General features: G+C 37.5%; 1 protein-coding gene across 1 annotated transcript in view; it reads right to left on the reverse strand.

Annotated features, from left to right (window-relative positions):
* Positions 1-15,244, reverse strand: part of LOC140237717 (nesprin-1-like) — a 46,040-nt gene extending 30,796 nt beyond the window's left edge. The window contains exons 1-2 of the mRNA XM_072317677.1: positions 15,160-15,244; positions 1,157-1,218 (exon numbers count right to left, since the gene is read on the reverse strand). Coding sequence (XP_072173778.1) covers positions 1,157-1,218; positions 15,160-15,244 — 147 coding nt within the window. The remainder of the gene's footprint in view (positions 1-1,156; positions 1,219-15,159) is intronic.
* Between the last annotated feature and the right edge of the window lie 793 nt (positions 15,245-16,037).

Below are 16,037 nucleotides of genomic sequence, written 5' to 3' on the forward strand. Positions count from 1 at the left end.
TTAATGTTCTGACTTTGCATGTTAATGGTAGCCTGGCCTGCATTTGAATCTAGGCTGGGCTACACCAAACGGACATTAGACATTCCAAAGCAATGACAGGTATTGGGTGATCCCTTATCATAGACAAACATTAGTCCACGCTGATTAGCGAATAGTCAACAAAATACGTGTAAAAGAAGATGGAGGTTTAGATTATGTATTTTGTGGTGACATATTTTGCTGTAGTTGATGTGTCTCTGAATACTACTTTGTGAATTTGATATGCTTCTGAATATCTGATAAGTGAATTCCTTCCTTTTCATTTTATCACTCTACAGCTCATGATTGTAATCTTTCAGCAAAGTTTATTTGGTATATTTTGGTATATCTTTGCACAGCCTCATGACAACATATATGAGGTGCAAGAATGATACAGACAGTAGCTCAGGACTATTGATATATCTGTCTGACTGCTATCAAATATCATGCATGAAAATGCCCATTTGTGCTAAATATGCACATATCACATTTCAGTTTAAACTTCTCTAGCCTTTTAGATAAAAAAATAAAGGTTGATTAAGTCAACATTTGAAAAATTTTTTGATGAAGTAGGCTAATATATCCACCTGATACTTCGTCGTGGCTATGAATGGAGTTCTGGAGTTTCATTAGAATGCTTTAACCATGCAGGCTATGGCACCTTAAATGAAAGGACTCATAGGCTGCATTTATCATCTTTCCCAAATTTGAAATGGCTTTCCATACCCACTATCAAAAGTTGTTTCCAAAGCTCTTTGCAAATACCTTCCAAAATAAGTTGCGTTAATCAACACTGATCGCCAACACGAAAACTGGCCTTGTCACTGCACAGCTGCATTGCGCCGTTTGACCAGAGGAGAAGGGTTCTTATATGCACCGTGGGCAGTACAAACTAAAGCTGTTTCACGACCTGAAATAATGCATTATGTTGAATGCAATAAGAATGGTACAGTATGCAAAGTCCAGAAATGATGGAGAAACTGCAGAAATCAACATAAACAGTCACGAGGAGAAACTTTGGCTTGGAAAAGGATCCTGCGTGAAGAGAAACGGAGTCGAGGGAGAGACTAAATACTAAATACACAAGCTACGCAAATCATCAGAACGCATCGAGAGAGAAACAAAATAGTAATCTTACCTTGGCAAGATGTGAGTTTATCCAGTTTGTGAATGTCTTCTTTTGCACCCTCTCTTGCTCATCTGTAACAGAAAACAATCAAACGAAATATTTGCAGTTTATTGCTTTTTGTTTATTTCTGCTTCAAGAACTACAAAAAGAAAAGAGACACTATTCATTCAATCTGCAAAAGTCTTCTTTCGCACCACCTCTTGCTCATCTATTACAGCAAACAAGTGTCTAAAATGTTTATCATTTATTGCTTTTAGCTATTACTTTCTTTGATCAAAGAAAAAGTGACACAGATGCGGCTGCAGCATCACAATTTCAAAATACATATCATCATGTTACAAAGAGTGTTGAAGAAAATTAGTCATTTACTACACAAAAAAATTATACTTCAGTTTTGTTCCGATCCATCATCTAGGACAGCACATGTTGGTCATATAGATTATTACTTTTTTCAGTACTACGGAGACATGAAAGGAGATATCATTCAATATGGCTGCCAGTAAGATTCTGACAGGAATAATGCCACAGCACCTGGCATTACTTGCACATCATTCTCTGTAATGTAAAGTATTAGTAAACATCACAATGCACCAGATCTAATGCATTTCTAAGATTTTGTTTCATTCACTTTAAACAGCTATGTCATTAAGAGTATTCATGAGAATTCATTAATATAAGATGCAGACAAAGTCATTTTCACTATAATGACAGTGAAATGATAGTGAAACAAAATCAATACATAAGATAAGAAAAAAAAACCAATGAGATAGCCTTTGTATGCCATTTTTACACTGCATCTACAGTAGAGCATGTAGCACATTGCCTCATTACCTTCAATTCTTACACACACACACACAAAAGGATAGGCCTATGTCCCTGTATTTTTTCTTTGTGTAGGTCAAAACTTCTTAAAAGAAGAAGAAAAGAAACAGGGTGACAGACACACAGGTAGATTTTCTGTGAAGAACCACCCATGCATAAAATATTTCTATGCATGAAAAATCTCAGAAATCCAGATCTTGTATGGGAGAAGTATGAGCAGAGCCTTTAAAAAAAATTCATATAGCAGGTCCACCCTACAGGATAACACTATTCCTGGGAAAAACCATTCATCCAACACCCTCAGGCTCAATATACTGGTACCGAAACCTATTAGCAGGGAGCTCTCTTGGGTACCTTAGCCTTTCAGGATTTGCATCGCCATGGAGACACTGCATCTGGTTGCCATGGTAACCTACATATTGATGACTCATTGTCTGATGTGGGAGCTGGTATATGTTCTACTTCTCCTGTGAACATACACAAATGCTCATATGCTGTCTAATATTCTTTGATATCAAACTATGTTTTTAACACACTTTTATAGAAAAACATATTCAATGCACACTTTTTTTTTTTTTTTTTTTACTAGAAAGCTTTCTTGAAAGCAGCATCAACCCCTAACAAATTGTTTTGTTTTGTTTTGTTTTTCAATTCATGAAACCTTTCACAACTTAAGCATTTTGCAATTTCCTAACTTCTATCGTGACAGTGTTAAATTGCAATTTACATCCAATCAATGTATCTTAGCCTAGAGCAATAATTGTTCCCTGCTAATACAACAATGAGGAAATGAAATTTTTCAAGGTTTTCATGAGAATCTTCACTCTGCCTGATACAAAGTAGATGTAGAACTCAAATTTGCTGGTAGTTCTGAATCATAGCATTTTCTTTTATTGCCATAACAATTAGTGAGAGATTCCCTTATGTTCCTCAGAATATCATAACTTTATTGAAATTATACTTTGAATAAAAAAATTAATAAAAAGATAAATGCCCAGCACTTTCTTAATGCTTTAAAACAGTTTCCTGATTTAGCATGAATACACATCACAGCCATGTTTGAAATTGGCAAAGCATTTCATCATCATTCACCACTTTCCCCGCATGTTGCCGGAAGCAACCACTCCAATTTTGTTGATTGAGGCCTATCGTTGCGTATTATGATTTTACAACAGCCAGTGCACATTCTAACAAATTTGATGTTGTTCAGGGACACTAACAAAAATTGTCATATCACATGCTCCTTATTAGAGTCCAGGCAACGAAAACATAATTCTTATATATTCACATATTCATCTACCGTGACATTTAGGAAGGTGAACTAACTGCCTATGGAATCATATGAGTGATGACCAAATAATTCCATCTGACAGGTCCTGCCTGGAAGTCTAGCTGAGGGATGTTTGTACAGCATGATATAACCTGTGGCTTATGTCAACACGGGAGGAGCTAAAACACTGGCAGTTAATACCTGCTTGTCAAAAAAAAAATAATAATAATAATGTAGAATTTCACACATTAGGACTTCCAATGGACATTTCAGCATCACTAGCACAATTACAAACAAACTATACCATATAGGCAGACTGAAAAGATTCTTGATGCTTTATTTGTATGGATTATGAGTCATGTAGAAATGGGAATCTGTAGAGTTTTACGAGGCACTGCAATGATGGAGTGTCATTCCTATCAAGGATGTGTTTCACACTCTAATACAAACCTATCTTGTTCACACATCAATACACCAATGTTGGTTGAATGAACATTGTACCCTTCAAATTGTTGGTATGCTTACCTGTATATTCTTGTGGCCACAAAATGAAACTTACTGTACAAGCATTATCACATCTAAGATAACAAGAATGGTTCCACTTTTACTAATGCACATTGTAACTTGGTCCAAGGTATGTGGATGGGTCATGTTAAATAAGGTTCAAACCAATACAGACATTCTAGGTTGTCTGTAGTTACAGGATATGCTGACTTTGGTATCAAAGATTGTACATGTAATGTAACACATAGCAAACATCCCTTCAGTTAACACAAGATACTCACTTTTTTCCCCATATACTTTAACTTCTTCATGTTCTGAAGGCACTTTTTCCCTCCATGGAGCCCTCACTAATATGACAACAGCATCAATTTGTAAGAAATAAAGAATGACATCTTGTAGGGTGGAGCTACAGGGTCCATGGGGACCACTAATGAGAACCATATGTTCCTCTCCATTTGACCGAAGGAAGATCCCAGACCTGATTGCTCTTCTGACCAAAATATGAATTTTTCATCATGAAAAATTTTCTTCCAGATTATTAAAATACATCTTCTTTTAATCACCCGAGATATAGGACTACTAGAAATGCTAAAATTACACAGATTTCACAGTGATTACTGATACAAGAAGATCTACCTTCAATCCTACCAGATGTTGCCATGGCAACAGCTATTGCCATGAGGTTTTCTTCTTATTGGTTTGCTGGCAAATACTCAAATCTTCCAAGTATTCTACCACTGTTATTCCATACAATGAAGGCCCAATCAGTGAATTGTTGTATCACCATTTCCACTCCCTGTAGAATATTCTGTTATATAATTTTTTTTTTAATGCCACTTATAATATAATATCATCAATCCTTCAGAGTAGAAACAGGATATTCTACAGGGAGTGGAAATGGTGATGCAGCAATTCACTGATTGGGCCTTCATTGTATGGAATAACAGTGGTAGAATAGATAGGAAGATTGTACATATTCTTTGTTTTAAAAATTATTCCACTTGCTGCATTTCATGTCGTCATTATAATACATGTGAAATATTGTGCAAAGATTGGATGTGTGATACATGTACATGTCCACTGCAAACACCATTGCCAGGGCATGTGAAGGAACACTCGAAAACAACCAAAGATTTCTTATATTTTTCTGCACTAGCAAATCATACATTTGATTTATCTCTAATTGTCCAACATTATCTTTAAAACACTACAGTCATCCACATCTCAGGTAAGGGTGTGCCATACATAAGAATCTCACAAAGGTAGATCTTCATGCAGTGCTATAATGGCAATATTATACATGTATGTACATTATCTGCCTTTTAAATTTGGTTGGCGTTTGTGACTGTATAATTTCTGTAAAATTTGTAGTACAAATTAATAAGTAGCTTCCAATCCATATACAGCATTTGATATTATAAAGCCATGCATCTGGTTTTAATACATAAGTTGCATCTGGTTTTAATACATAAGTCTTGCTCGTATTATAGTGTCGCCTGCGCATTGGTGTGATTATAGTGTTGTGTTGAACAGACTCAAATTAACATGTCATTGGGCTGCTGCATTATAGATTGAACTCCCTTTCAGATGAGAGAGCAATAATGAACAGTTTCAGTGAGGCATTCATTTCTCTGAATATGAGGATATTTAGACACGCATACATTGCAAGCAACTGATATTATACATTCAGCATGTCACCAGTCAATGGGTATCATACATTTTAGAAATCCTAACATTAATTTGTCATGGTAAGTGCAGAATCGGTAGCACATATCTATACATGTACGGTCACACTTTAAAAAACAACAACAACAACAACACGGGCAGCCATATTCTTGTTCCATTAACTGGTTGCAACATTCATCTGCAATTTAGGTGTATATGAAGCAGCTTTACTCCATATTTCATTTAAACTGAAGTGGAATACCAAGGAGCAGCACAGCACATATTACATGTACAGTCCCACTTGAAAAAAACAAAACAAAAACAAAAACAAAATGCACAGGGCAGCCAATAAAACCATATTCATTTCTTGTTTCATACATAAAGACTTGTTGCAATTTTCACCTGCAATCTGGGTGTACCTAGAGCAGCTCTATTCTGTTCCATTTAAGAAGTGCAAGCTAGAGCAGTGTAGGATGAAGAGAGTATGTACCTCCTCCACACTACATTCAGTCTAGCGTCTCAACCATTTCTGACTACCATGCTCTTAAACAGGTACTCAAAAGGAGGATGTGCACAAACCAACAACAGAGATAGTCCACTGTTATCTGCAGTGATTACATTTCTGAATTTTATGTGCTATGCATAGCAGCAACCGATATGCCAACAATAAAGATGGACTATGTACTCAAACACTGGATAGTAGTGGATGTGTATGAGAGAGAGGGGAACACATATTGCATTAGCCAGACCTCAAAGCAAACAGTGATGCCATGGGGGTAGGTTGTCAGCCACGCTAGCTAGCTAGCTGTGAATCTGGTAGTTTACCAATATCTGATGTATAGCCCGGAACGAGATCATCAACTCAATACTCACGTTGCAATCTCCTTCCGATAGATCTGACATCCGACATCTTGTTTCACTCATCCATATTTTCGCATGCAGAGGGAATGAGGAGGACCGATATTCCAAAATATAATATTCCGATCAAGGAAGAGGGTGAGAGAGAATGATGCCTGCTTGAGCGCGGATGACAGCATGAATGCTGTTTGATGTTTCGAGTGGTGTCCTTGCCTCATGAGCCCCACGCTCACACGCTCCTCGGTCTCCCTCCCTCTCTCTCACACACACACATACACACACACACACACACACACAGACGTGAATGTAAACACCAACTCCAGGAGAGAGAGCGCACTAATCCTCTTGTTGTGACCTCCGCTGGAACCCCAAAGGTCTCCGAAGACAGGTCAACCCAAGACGGAATTCCTTCCAACATTCCAAGAAGAAGCGACCTACAATTTCATACTTCACCCAAGCAGCTGTATTAAATATTCTTCTCTTAAATATTCTTGCATGCTATAATGTGAAGCAAATCATAGCATATTAATGGTACATACTATGCATCTAGGGTTCACTTCACTTTAATTCCTTACGAATCCTTCAGAAAAGATTAGATTTTGCAGAAAATCCACACAAGCAATGATCATTTCCAGGAGGGTAGATTTGTATATCAACAATAATGCCACCTAGATACATCCTCATTCCCCTGCTGCCTTTAATGCAGATGCTGTATGCGAGAATGCATTCATTACTTATTCTCAATAGCCCGCAGGTGAGTGAGCTGTTGTAGCGGTACCTGGCTTTTGGGAAATTTTGGTTTGAAAAAAAAAAAAAAAAAAGGTGCGAGTAGAGCATAGGAACAATCTTTTGAGTAAGGCATCGGGCTTGGATGGGCAGCCATTCAAGATTTTACGCTGGCCCTACGAAGAAAGAGGCCAGATTTTGTTGTGGGTATTTGTTCTCGTGTCTGCATGTCTTTCTGACCCGCAGACTTGACAAAGGAATCATCAGTGCGTGGATTTGAAAAGAATCACAAGATCTACTTTTACTATCAAAGTCGAACCCTGTCACACATTGGGGGGGGGGGTGGGGCGGTGAGGAATGGAGAGAGAGGGTGAGAGAGAGAGGGAGAGAGAGAAAGGAAGAAGGGAATTAGCAAGTTATAACTGTTAACAGTTGAATGAACGCAAAATCCTTCTTTTCGACTATCATTGTTTGAAACACAGAAAGCAAGGAGAAGTGATTTCGTACAGAACTCACAAAACTGGGATCAAGCCATACCAGGTAACTGAAATTTTATGTCAGGATTACAAAAATCTTGTTTCATGACACTTCTAAAGCAAAGTGTTTTATAAATCATACATCCTATTTTTTTTAAATATACACATATACTTCTCACAATATTCTTTCTTATTACTGTAGCTGTGCTTATTTTTTTTCTGTTAAACAAAGTTCTGCTGAAAAAATGCAATGCAGTTGGAATGAACTGAATGGAAATGGCAATGAAACATTTTAACAAGTCAGCTTATATAAAGATTGGACAATTGTAAGAAGATATAAACCATAACAATTGTGAGTTAATCAACCACTTCATAAAAACCTAAACAATACAGACTATTTGTGGCCATGTTACTGTGAAAAACAAACAACAACAAGTAGATACACGCTCAAATTTCTTCAAAATAAAATATCAAAATGCCAGGGACAACACAGAGGTTTACACATCTACCTTCCACTCAACAAAATTCTCAGAGAGAAAATCGAAGAAAAGCATGCAAACTATCTCCCAAATGTCAAAGACCAAAAAAAAAAACCTTTGTTTGAGCGCTCTTTAAACAAGGGCGCTCAACAAGTTTGCCCTGACCTGGGTTCTGAGCCAGCACCTTCCACATTCCACAGACCTGGCTCCTATTACCATGTGTTACAGCTTAGGGGGGTCTGGTAACCAAGGCAACTCACAGCTGTCACCATGGCCACCACATAAACAGGGGGTTGAATGATTTATCCTCACTTGCCCTTTGTAGTGAAGCATGGCATCTGCTTAAGTATAGCTTGTATGTCTCAGATATCTTTCATATCTTAATATAGCTGTTCACATCGTTATATAGTTATTATTTAAGTTAGGGTAATGAGTGGCCTCATCTGGCAATTGAATAATTCAATTTGATTTTTTACTTTAGGAATGCAGTGGTTTGGATTGCACAAGACAGTAACCAATCTAGATCACTGTCATATAGGCCTATGACTTATCAGGGGGATCCTACATAACACCATAGAGAATTCATAAACTGACAGGGATGAGTTTTTGGCTTGGAAATATCACATTGTCCCTCACAGCTTTCCCTCTTTTTTCCTCACAATGCTGTTTTCCTTTACTTCACCACAAATGAATTCTTTCAGGACTATTCGAATCTATTCAATGAAGACCTGTTTCAGTGTTTGAAACATGCAATGAAACCATTACGCTTGTTCATGCCATCCTGAAAAACTATACTAATCTCACATTGCATCAATCATAAAAGAAGATCTATCAACAGAAATATGACATGTTTTTGCAAGTGTAAACACTGCAGATACTATCTTGAATTCCCTCATTCCTTTGGGTACATCTTAAATATGAAACCACCACTGGCTCTCAGTACCGAGAACAGCAACAACAAATGCAGCGGCAAAACAGAAATTTCTTACACAAATATAGCTCTTCTATCGCTCATTTTCTGTAAAAGTGGATATTTTTGCATGAGTAATTTTTCAGGCTCAGCCGGGTAAAATGAATTTCTGATTCTGTGGAATCAGGACATTACTGGACCATACGGCAAGCAAAAAATATTTGCATGCTTTTATTTTCACGCTGACTTCTGGTTGCACAAAATGTGTAGAAAGTTCCACTTTTACAGAATTTCAAAACAAGCAATGTTACAGCATAGTCTTCAGTTGAATGCTTCTGTGAGATTAACAGAACAGTATGTCATGAACAAGAGTTAAATACCACTTTGGGTGGAGGACTACTTTTGACAGGTGGTAGGACAGGAGAAGGCTGACTGATGTCTTGCCCCCCTAACCCCTCCTCTACCTTGCAGGCGTACTGAGTTCTTGACCTTAACCAGTTACCATGCCTTTCAAAAACAAATTTAGTTATTTGATCTGGCAATGTGGAAGTCATGGCGTGCAGCATAACAACATGCACAGGAATACAGCATTCCAGAACTTTTTTTTTTCCTGCTTGGATCACAGAATGTAATTTATTCTCTTCTTAACATGCTATTACACTAATGGAGGGAGGTGGTTGGTTCATATTTGGCCCTTTCAAACAGACATGGCCATTTTGGTTATCCAATGTTTTAGTACTATGTTGTAATCTATACAGTGAAGTTTCTAACACGAGCATGCCATGAATGTGTGCATATGAACTGGGCCACTGACTGCCATTACATGCGATTCACATATTTGCAAAGGAACCCTTGTAAATATGCTGAGCTACATGTTTTTAGATATTTACTCATAGCTTAAAGGGATGGTACAGTATTGGTGGAGATGAGAATTATCGGCTTTTAACTTTCTGCGAGTCACCAAGAAAACACTTATGAAATAGTACAGAGCATACCATTTTAACAGGAATTCAAAGTTTATTTAATGAAAATCGGGTTTGGAATGACTGAAACATCTAAAAACAAAGTAAAACAAAGCAATTGTAATAAAAGGTGGGTCCCACACTTTATTAGAATCACTCTATTTTGGATACCTCGGCCATTTCAAAACCAATTTTCATCAAATAAACATTGTATTTCTCTTGGAATTACATGCTCTTTCATATTTCATAAGAGGTTTCTCATGCAGTATCTCACCAGAAAATGTTTGAAACCTGAAATTAGGTCTCATCCAAAACTATATGATCCCTTTAAGGTGTCTCTCAAGAATGCCGATACATGTACATCGGGGTGGACTTCTGAAGAATAATTCTATGCAAATTGCTGTATTAAAGCAGTGTATTCTACTTCACTTGTTACGCATTGATGTTTATGCTGAGAATACTTATACATTAGATTCGACACAATTGTATATTACTTGTGGATATTCTGAGAAAAAGTGATTACGACTTAGAAGAATATTTTGGGTCTTGAGACAAGACTACATCCTCAAACATTTCAGCATGGGTCACACCGACACCAATATGTTAATCATTCCCTTTTACAAGCTGCCTTGTCTGGTTTGTTCAACCTATTTGTTATATTTACATAAGAATTACAACTTAATGACAAGTTTCCAGTAGTCAGTGCTATGTATTAAAAGAGTGGGAATGTACAAAACCTGGAAAAAAAAAGGGTAACTGCCTTAAGAGGCTCTTAAGTTTGCAGAGTGATAATTGCAGTGCTTTGTAAGATGTGATCATTAGGTTGTACAAAAGATTTTTTTTTTTTTAACGCGCATACACTTGATTTCTTTTTCTTTGTTGATATCATAAATACGTACAGTGCAGGGCCTATGTAGTTCTTGTAAACTTCATTTCACCATGTGTATATACATGTATTTCTATCATACATAAAAACATTTGCAAGATCTTCAGCTATATGAAAATCGGATTGATAAAGAGTGTAGAAGTAAACCAATAGAATTGGTCAAAAACTTTTTTTTTTCAATCTGCGCAAACCAAGAGAAAAAGGAACTTTACTCTTCAAAAATTTGTTGCCAATTCAAGACTCATATACAACCTTACTAATTCAGAGGCTTTGAAAATTCTGAAATTGAAACTAGATATACTTGACAAAGGGCTCATGATTCCATACAAATGTAAGGGACATAATGAGTGCGCACTATCAAAGTAACTCCTTTTGCTGGTCCCTCTGCATGGTGAGAGAGAATTGTGAAAACAACAAAACAGCACTTGAAAATCCATCAATATAACGGATATTATTGAGTTTTACAGCTTTTGTAGATGACAGTGCAGAGTGTGTCTGTTACCATGGAAAACAAATATACATGGCATGAAAGATATGTGTATATTAATCATGTATGATACAGCTAGGTGTAAGGAACATAGTTGGTGCTAGGTGCAAAACATGTCTGAACATTGAAGGGCAATGTTCACTATTTTCACATTGATTGGACAACTTTTGCTTCATTTCTTGTCGTCAGAAATCAATCATAGGTTGCGCTCTACAGCAGATGGCATCCTTGATACAAAACAATCAATGACGAACATATTTTCTGTGCACGGAGAGAGACATAGTAAGTTAACTTTGTTCACCTCTAACTTCCATGTACCCTACAATGCATCACCACACAACAGTCACATTTCATAACATACATGTATGTTATGAGAGCAATTTTTGCTAGAACGGTACCGGGTAGGTAACTTCTTGTTGCAGTGGCTCATCTGGGAGCAGAATTCTTGAAAATAATAACACTTGTCATTGCTTCAAGAGTTGCTATCACAGAAAATTTGTGATGAAATGGGCCCAGCATAGACCATCTCTGTCATTTATTCAATTTCTATGCATGCTCTGTTCATGATAGATTGCCTTAAAGGCCCAGTTTACCTTTGGGAGCAGTGATTTTAAAAATGTTCAAGATATCACATTTGATGCATATGTGTAGGTCTGTTGTATCACAAAACATCCTACCATATAAAATTTTTGCAATAAAGCCTAAAATACGAGGAGATATCAGCATTTTTCTCAATAAACCATAACTGTATACAGTTTAGTCTGGAAGCATTCTTATTATAACTATTGTTCACAGTTTGTGTATTTAACAATATTTAACATCGATTATACGGATTCAAATTTTTACAGTGGTTGTTTCTATCCCTAACTCACATTTTAGAACTATTTTAAAGCACTACTGTTGGGTTTTTGTTTCATCTGCAAATAGTAAATTATGCCTTTAACAAGTAAAAGGGTTGTGGAAGGCTTGCCCTATCTAGCAACAACTGATGAATGCTAAGTAAATTCCGACCTAAGAAGCTTAATTGGGGAGAGCACATGAAGAAACTGGTTTATGACTAGGCTGCAAGAGAAGAAGCATCCCTGAATTAAAATACATTACAGAAATGGTTTACTTGGCAATCAATTTGCTTCTTTTTGTATTTGAAAATAATTATGTATTAAAACAACGAAAAACTTTTACACATAATGATTTTCCCATTGGGTAAGTAAATAGAATTAAGTGTGCCTGTCTGCAAAACATGTCCATTTGGTGTCCACTTGGACAAGTGGATGGGTGGTGCATGTAGTTTACAGGGGCGGATCCAGGAATTCCGTAAAGGGAGATGCCTTTACAAAATTGAAGGGGGGGGGGGGCGCACATGCCCCCCCCCCCCACTTTTTTTTTTCTCATAATTTCTTTTGTTGTAGAGAAAATAAAGAGGGAGCGCGCGCCCAGTGCGCCCCACTCTGGATCCGCTACTGATTTAGGAGGATGTTGTTGGAAACACCAAGGAGTTATCTTGTGTCATACTTCCTTGGTAACACTTTGACCAGCTGAGCAAGTACAGGTTCATACCATTTTGCCCTCCATAAGTCCGCACATGGGGGCAGACACTGACGTCATGTGTTCATGCATGCGCCAGTTCTCACATGACATTTGCTGACAAATTATCACAGCCAGCACCTGATACTTGGCCTATTTCAGGAGCTGTCGAGAGAAACTCAATGCCTCCATGGCATCGGTCTGATGTAGTCTAGACCAAAGAGCATATTGCCTGCAGTAATGATCCCTCACTGAATAATAGAGAGAGAGAGAGAGAGGCTGCCTTTATTCATTTCATGAATAGTTAGGTATTACCTATAAACCTTCAGGTACAAAAGCCATTGGTGTCATGCGGCATCAGGTATTGACAACTGATTATACAGGAAGGGGAAAACATGCTCCAAAGTTTGTGAGTTTTGCAACAAAAAAAAAACAAAAACAAAAAAAACAACAAATGTATCAGTGACTCCCCAGTAAAGTAACAAAAAAACAAAACAAAAAAAATCAAGGAGGAACACATTTTACAGGACATATGAAGGAATTTCTTTTGTAAGACAGCCTGATTAGAAATGAGAATATGAGTACATAAAGTCTCACAGTAGCTTTAGATATCAGCTTTATGTATAATGTATTACGATATCATAATTATATTACATGTTGTATAAACTGGAGGCAAATGTAACCTTCAAAATTCCAATATATTGTATTATCACTATTCTGATACTAAATCCCATCTTTGAATGTATTTTGAAATACGAATTGATAGAGTATGCAAGAAAAGAACATTAAAGAATGATGACAGAATACATTTTACAGGGATGGTTCAAATTCAATGGTTGATGTTTCTATTTCTTCACATATTTATATTACAACAATCTGTAGATTCTGTATAAATGCTATTAAATGCATACGACTTGCACTTAACAAAAAAATTCAACAAAAGATTACAATTTATCACTATTCACAGTTTGCAATGCCATAATCCCTATTTTCTTCAATCAATGTCAGTGTTAAATTGACTCGGTTTGGTGATTTCCCACTCTACCGGAGGGTCCATGGTCTGGTATATTAGGAACTGACATGTCAATTTGTGTGAAGTTGACATGACATCTCTCTTCGAGGAAATATAAATCACATTCAATTTGCAATATAGCTTTGCACTCTTGGATATCCGATATCTATTCCAGCTGGTAACTCTGGTCAGTGCATAGCACAGCCCCTCCTTGGCTATCCTGTGGTCCGCACCTGTTTGGACAGCTGACAAATGCCCAGTGATGAAGTATATCAGTTGACAATTTGAATGTCAAGTAGGCCTACTATGTACTGTGGTCCTTCTGTGATACTGTATTCAATTCTCCTAGATCATATTATTGTATGGGATATAGTCAACAAACAAAACAGAACAAACCAGCATGGCGATGGAAGTGCTCATGCCTCTATTAATGTGTACTAAACCAAAGTGTGAATTGTCTTTGAAAGTTACACCTCCTCCCCTCCATCCTCCCCCCCCCCCCCCCCCCAAAAAAAAGTATATATATCTGCCTGGCTTGACTATGAATGTATTGATAACCCCCAAAAAAGAAGAGGTATATGAAATATATAGCAGCATATGTCATGTAATGATTAGCATAGATTTTTCCCTGTAGTATATTGCTAAAAAAAAAAAAAAGATCCCACCCTTCACAGATATTACCACTGTGTTAAAGTCAGCAAAAAAATCTCTGCAGTTACTGGCAATCGTATGATACATTTCTAAAATATATTCCTTTAAAAGTAGTAACACAGAACGAACATTCACCTGTTACTTTCGACAGCACTTCTGACAATGATTACACTGACAAAATTGTAAAGAGAAGAACTGAGGGTGAATTATACCTGGCTATAAAGTAAACCTTGTACAAATTTAGACATTATCGTGCTTTACATTTATTATGAAGAGAGAGAACATATAGCATGTGGTGTAAGCAAACATAATTGTCATTCTATTAATTTGGATTAAGAATCACAAGCTGTATTACATCTTCATGGTCAGCAGAGGAGTCTGCAGAAATAGCAAAAGCGATGGACCAACACTTTAACTTTATGTCAACTCTGATAAACTACTATAAGGGAAAATGGGCTGAAGAAACCTGTCAAAACATTAGAGGTTGAATATGAAAACATTCCCATAACACATCTGAGGATGATTCATAATGAATGAAATTGATTTCCACCATTTCTCTATAGTTTCTCACAAGTCCACAAAGACATGCACTATAAAAAGAATGAAACACATTTTTTCCCCAACATTACAAAAATGAATACTTAGTACTAAGAAGTCTCAGAAAGTCCAGCAAAGATGTCACACTTTGGGAAAATAGTTCACCCTTTTAAAAATCACGCAACAATCACCATAATAGATTACTTTCTTGTTTTAATCCGTGACATTACTGCAAATACTCACCCAGGACGTAAATATCCACGAAAACTGACTCCTTCTTCTCTTTCCTTGGACTCTTGCGAACATGGTGGTATCTCCTTTGGGCCATGTTACAACGAAAAAGTTGCTCCAAATATCGCTATGCACCCCATTCTTCCCCTTTTTCGATCCCACGTAAATAAAAGAAGCAAGCTCTAACTCTCAAAACTGAAAGATTCAGCTGGGAGCTAACCTAGTAACAAATCATTAGTACACTTAATACCAAGTGGGCGGCACCATCCCCTCCCCCTCCCTACCCCGTCGTGTCACGTGTAGTAGGAAGGAGGAAATGGGGGGAAAGCCGCTATATTTTCATCATCTCTTCTAGAGTCTTTTCGTTTAAGAGGAGAAAACAAGGCGGGCGCTTGGCAACGAGATGAGATTGTTTTAAGATGTCCTTTCCACTGATGGCAGGCACAAGTTTTCCACGTCTCGCCAATCTCGGCTCCTTCAGCTGACCCCCTTTTGCTGGCTATAGTCAGGAAATCAATTGGGCAAATGTTCCGACCGGGCTGCAAAGCATAGCTGGGATCGCGGCCTAATTACTCCAATCAAACCTGCACTCCCGCACGAACTACTGTCATGGAGTGACTTGTCAACAGTAAACCGGCAGCAAAGGTGGAGACGGAGTTAGAAAGGGGGGGGGGGGGGGCCAAAAGAGAGAGAGAGAAGGTGAGAGTAAGGAAAGAGAATTGAAGCAGTAAATCAAATAGCTACGATGTGCTTGAGAAAGAAAGTAACACAGAAGGTGTTGTATCCTCCAGTAAACACTTCATCTATAGATGCATGTGTTTGTCCTAGGAAGTGGTTCTGAACAGCCAGAGATCTGCCCCCTTCCGTGATGCCCTGACATTTCTCAGCGT

Source organism: Diadema setosum, chromosome 1, assembly GCF_964275005.1.
Source record: "Diadema setosum chromosome 1, eeDiaSeto1, whole genome shotgun sequence".
In the NCBI taxonomy this organism is placed as follows: domain Eukaryota; kingdom Metazoa; phylum Echinodermata; class Echinoidea; order Diadematoida; family Diadematidae; genus Diadema; species Diadema setosum.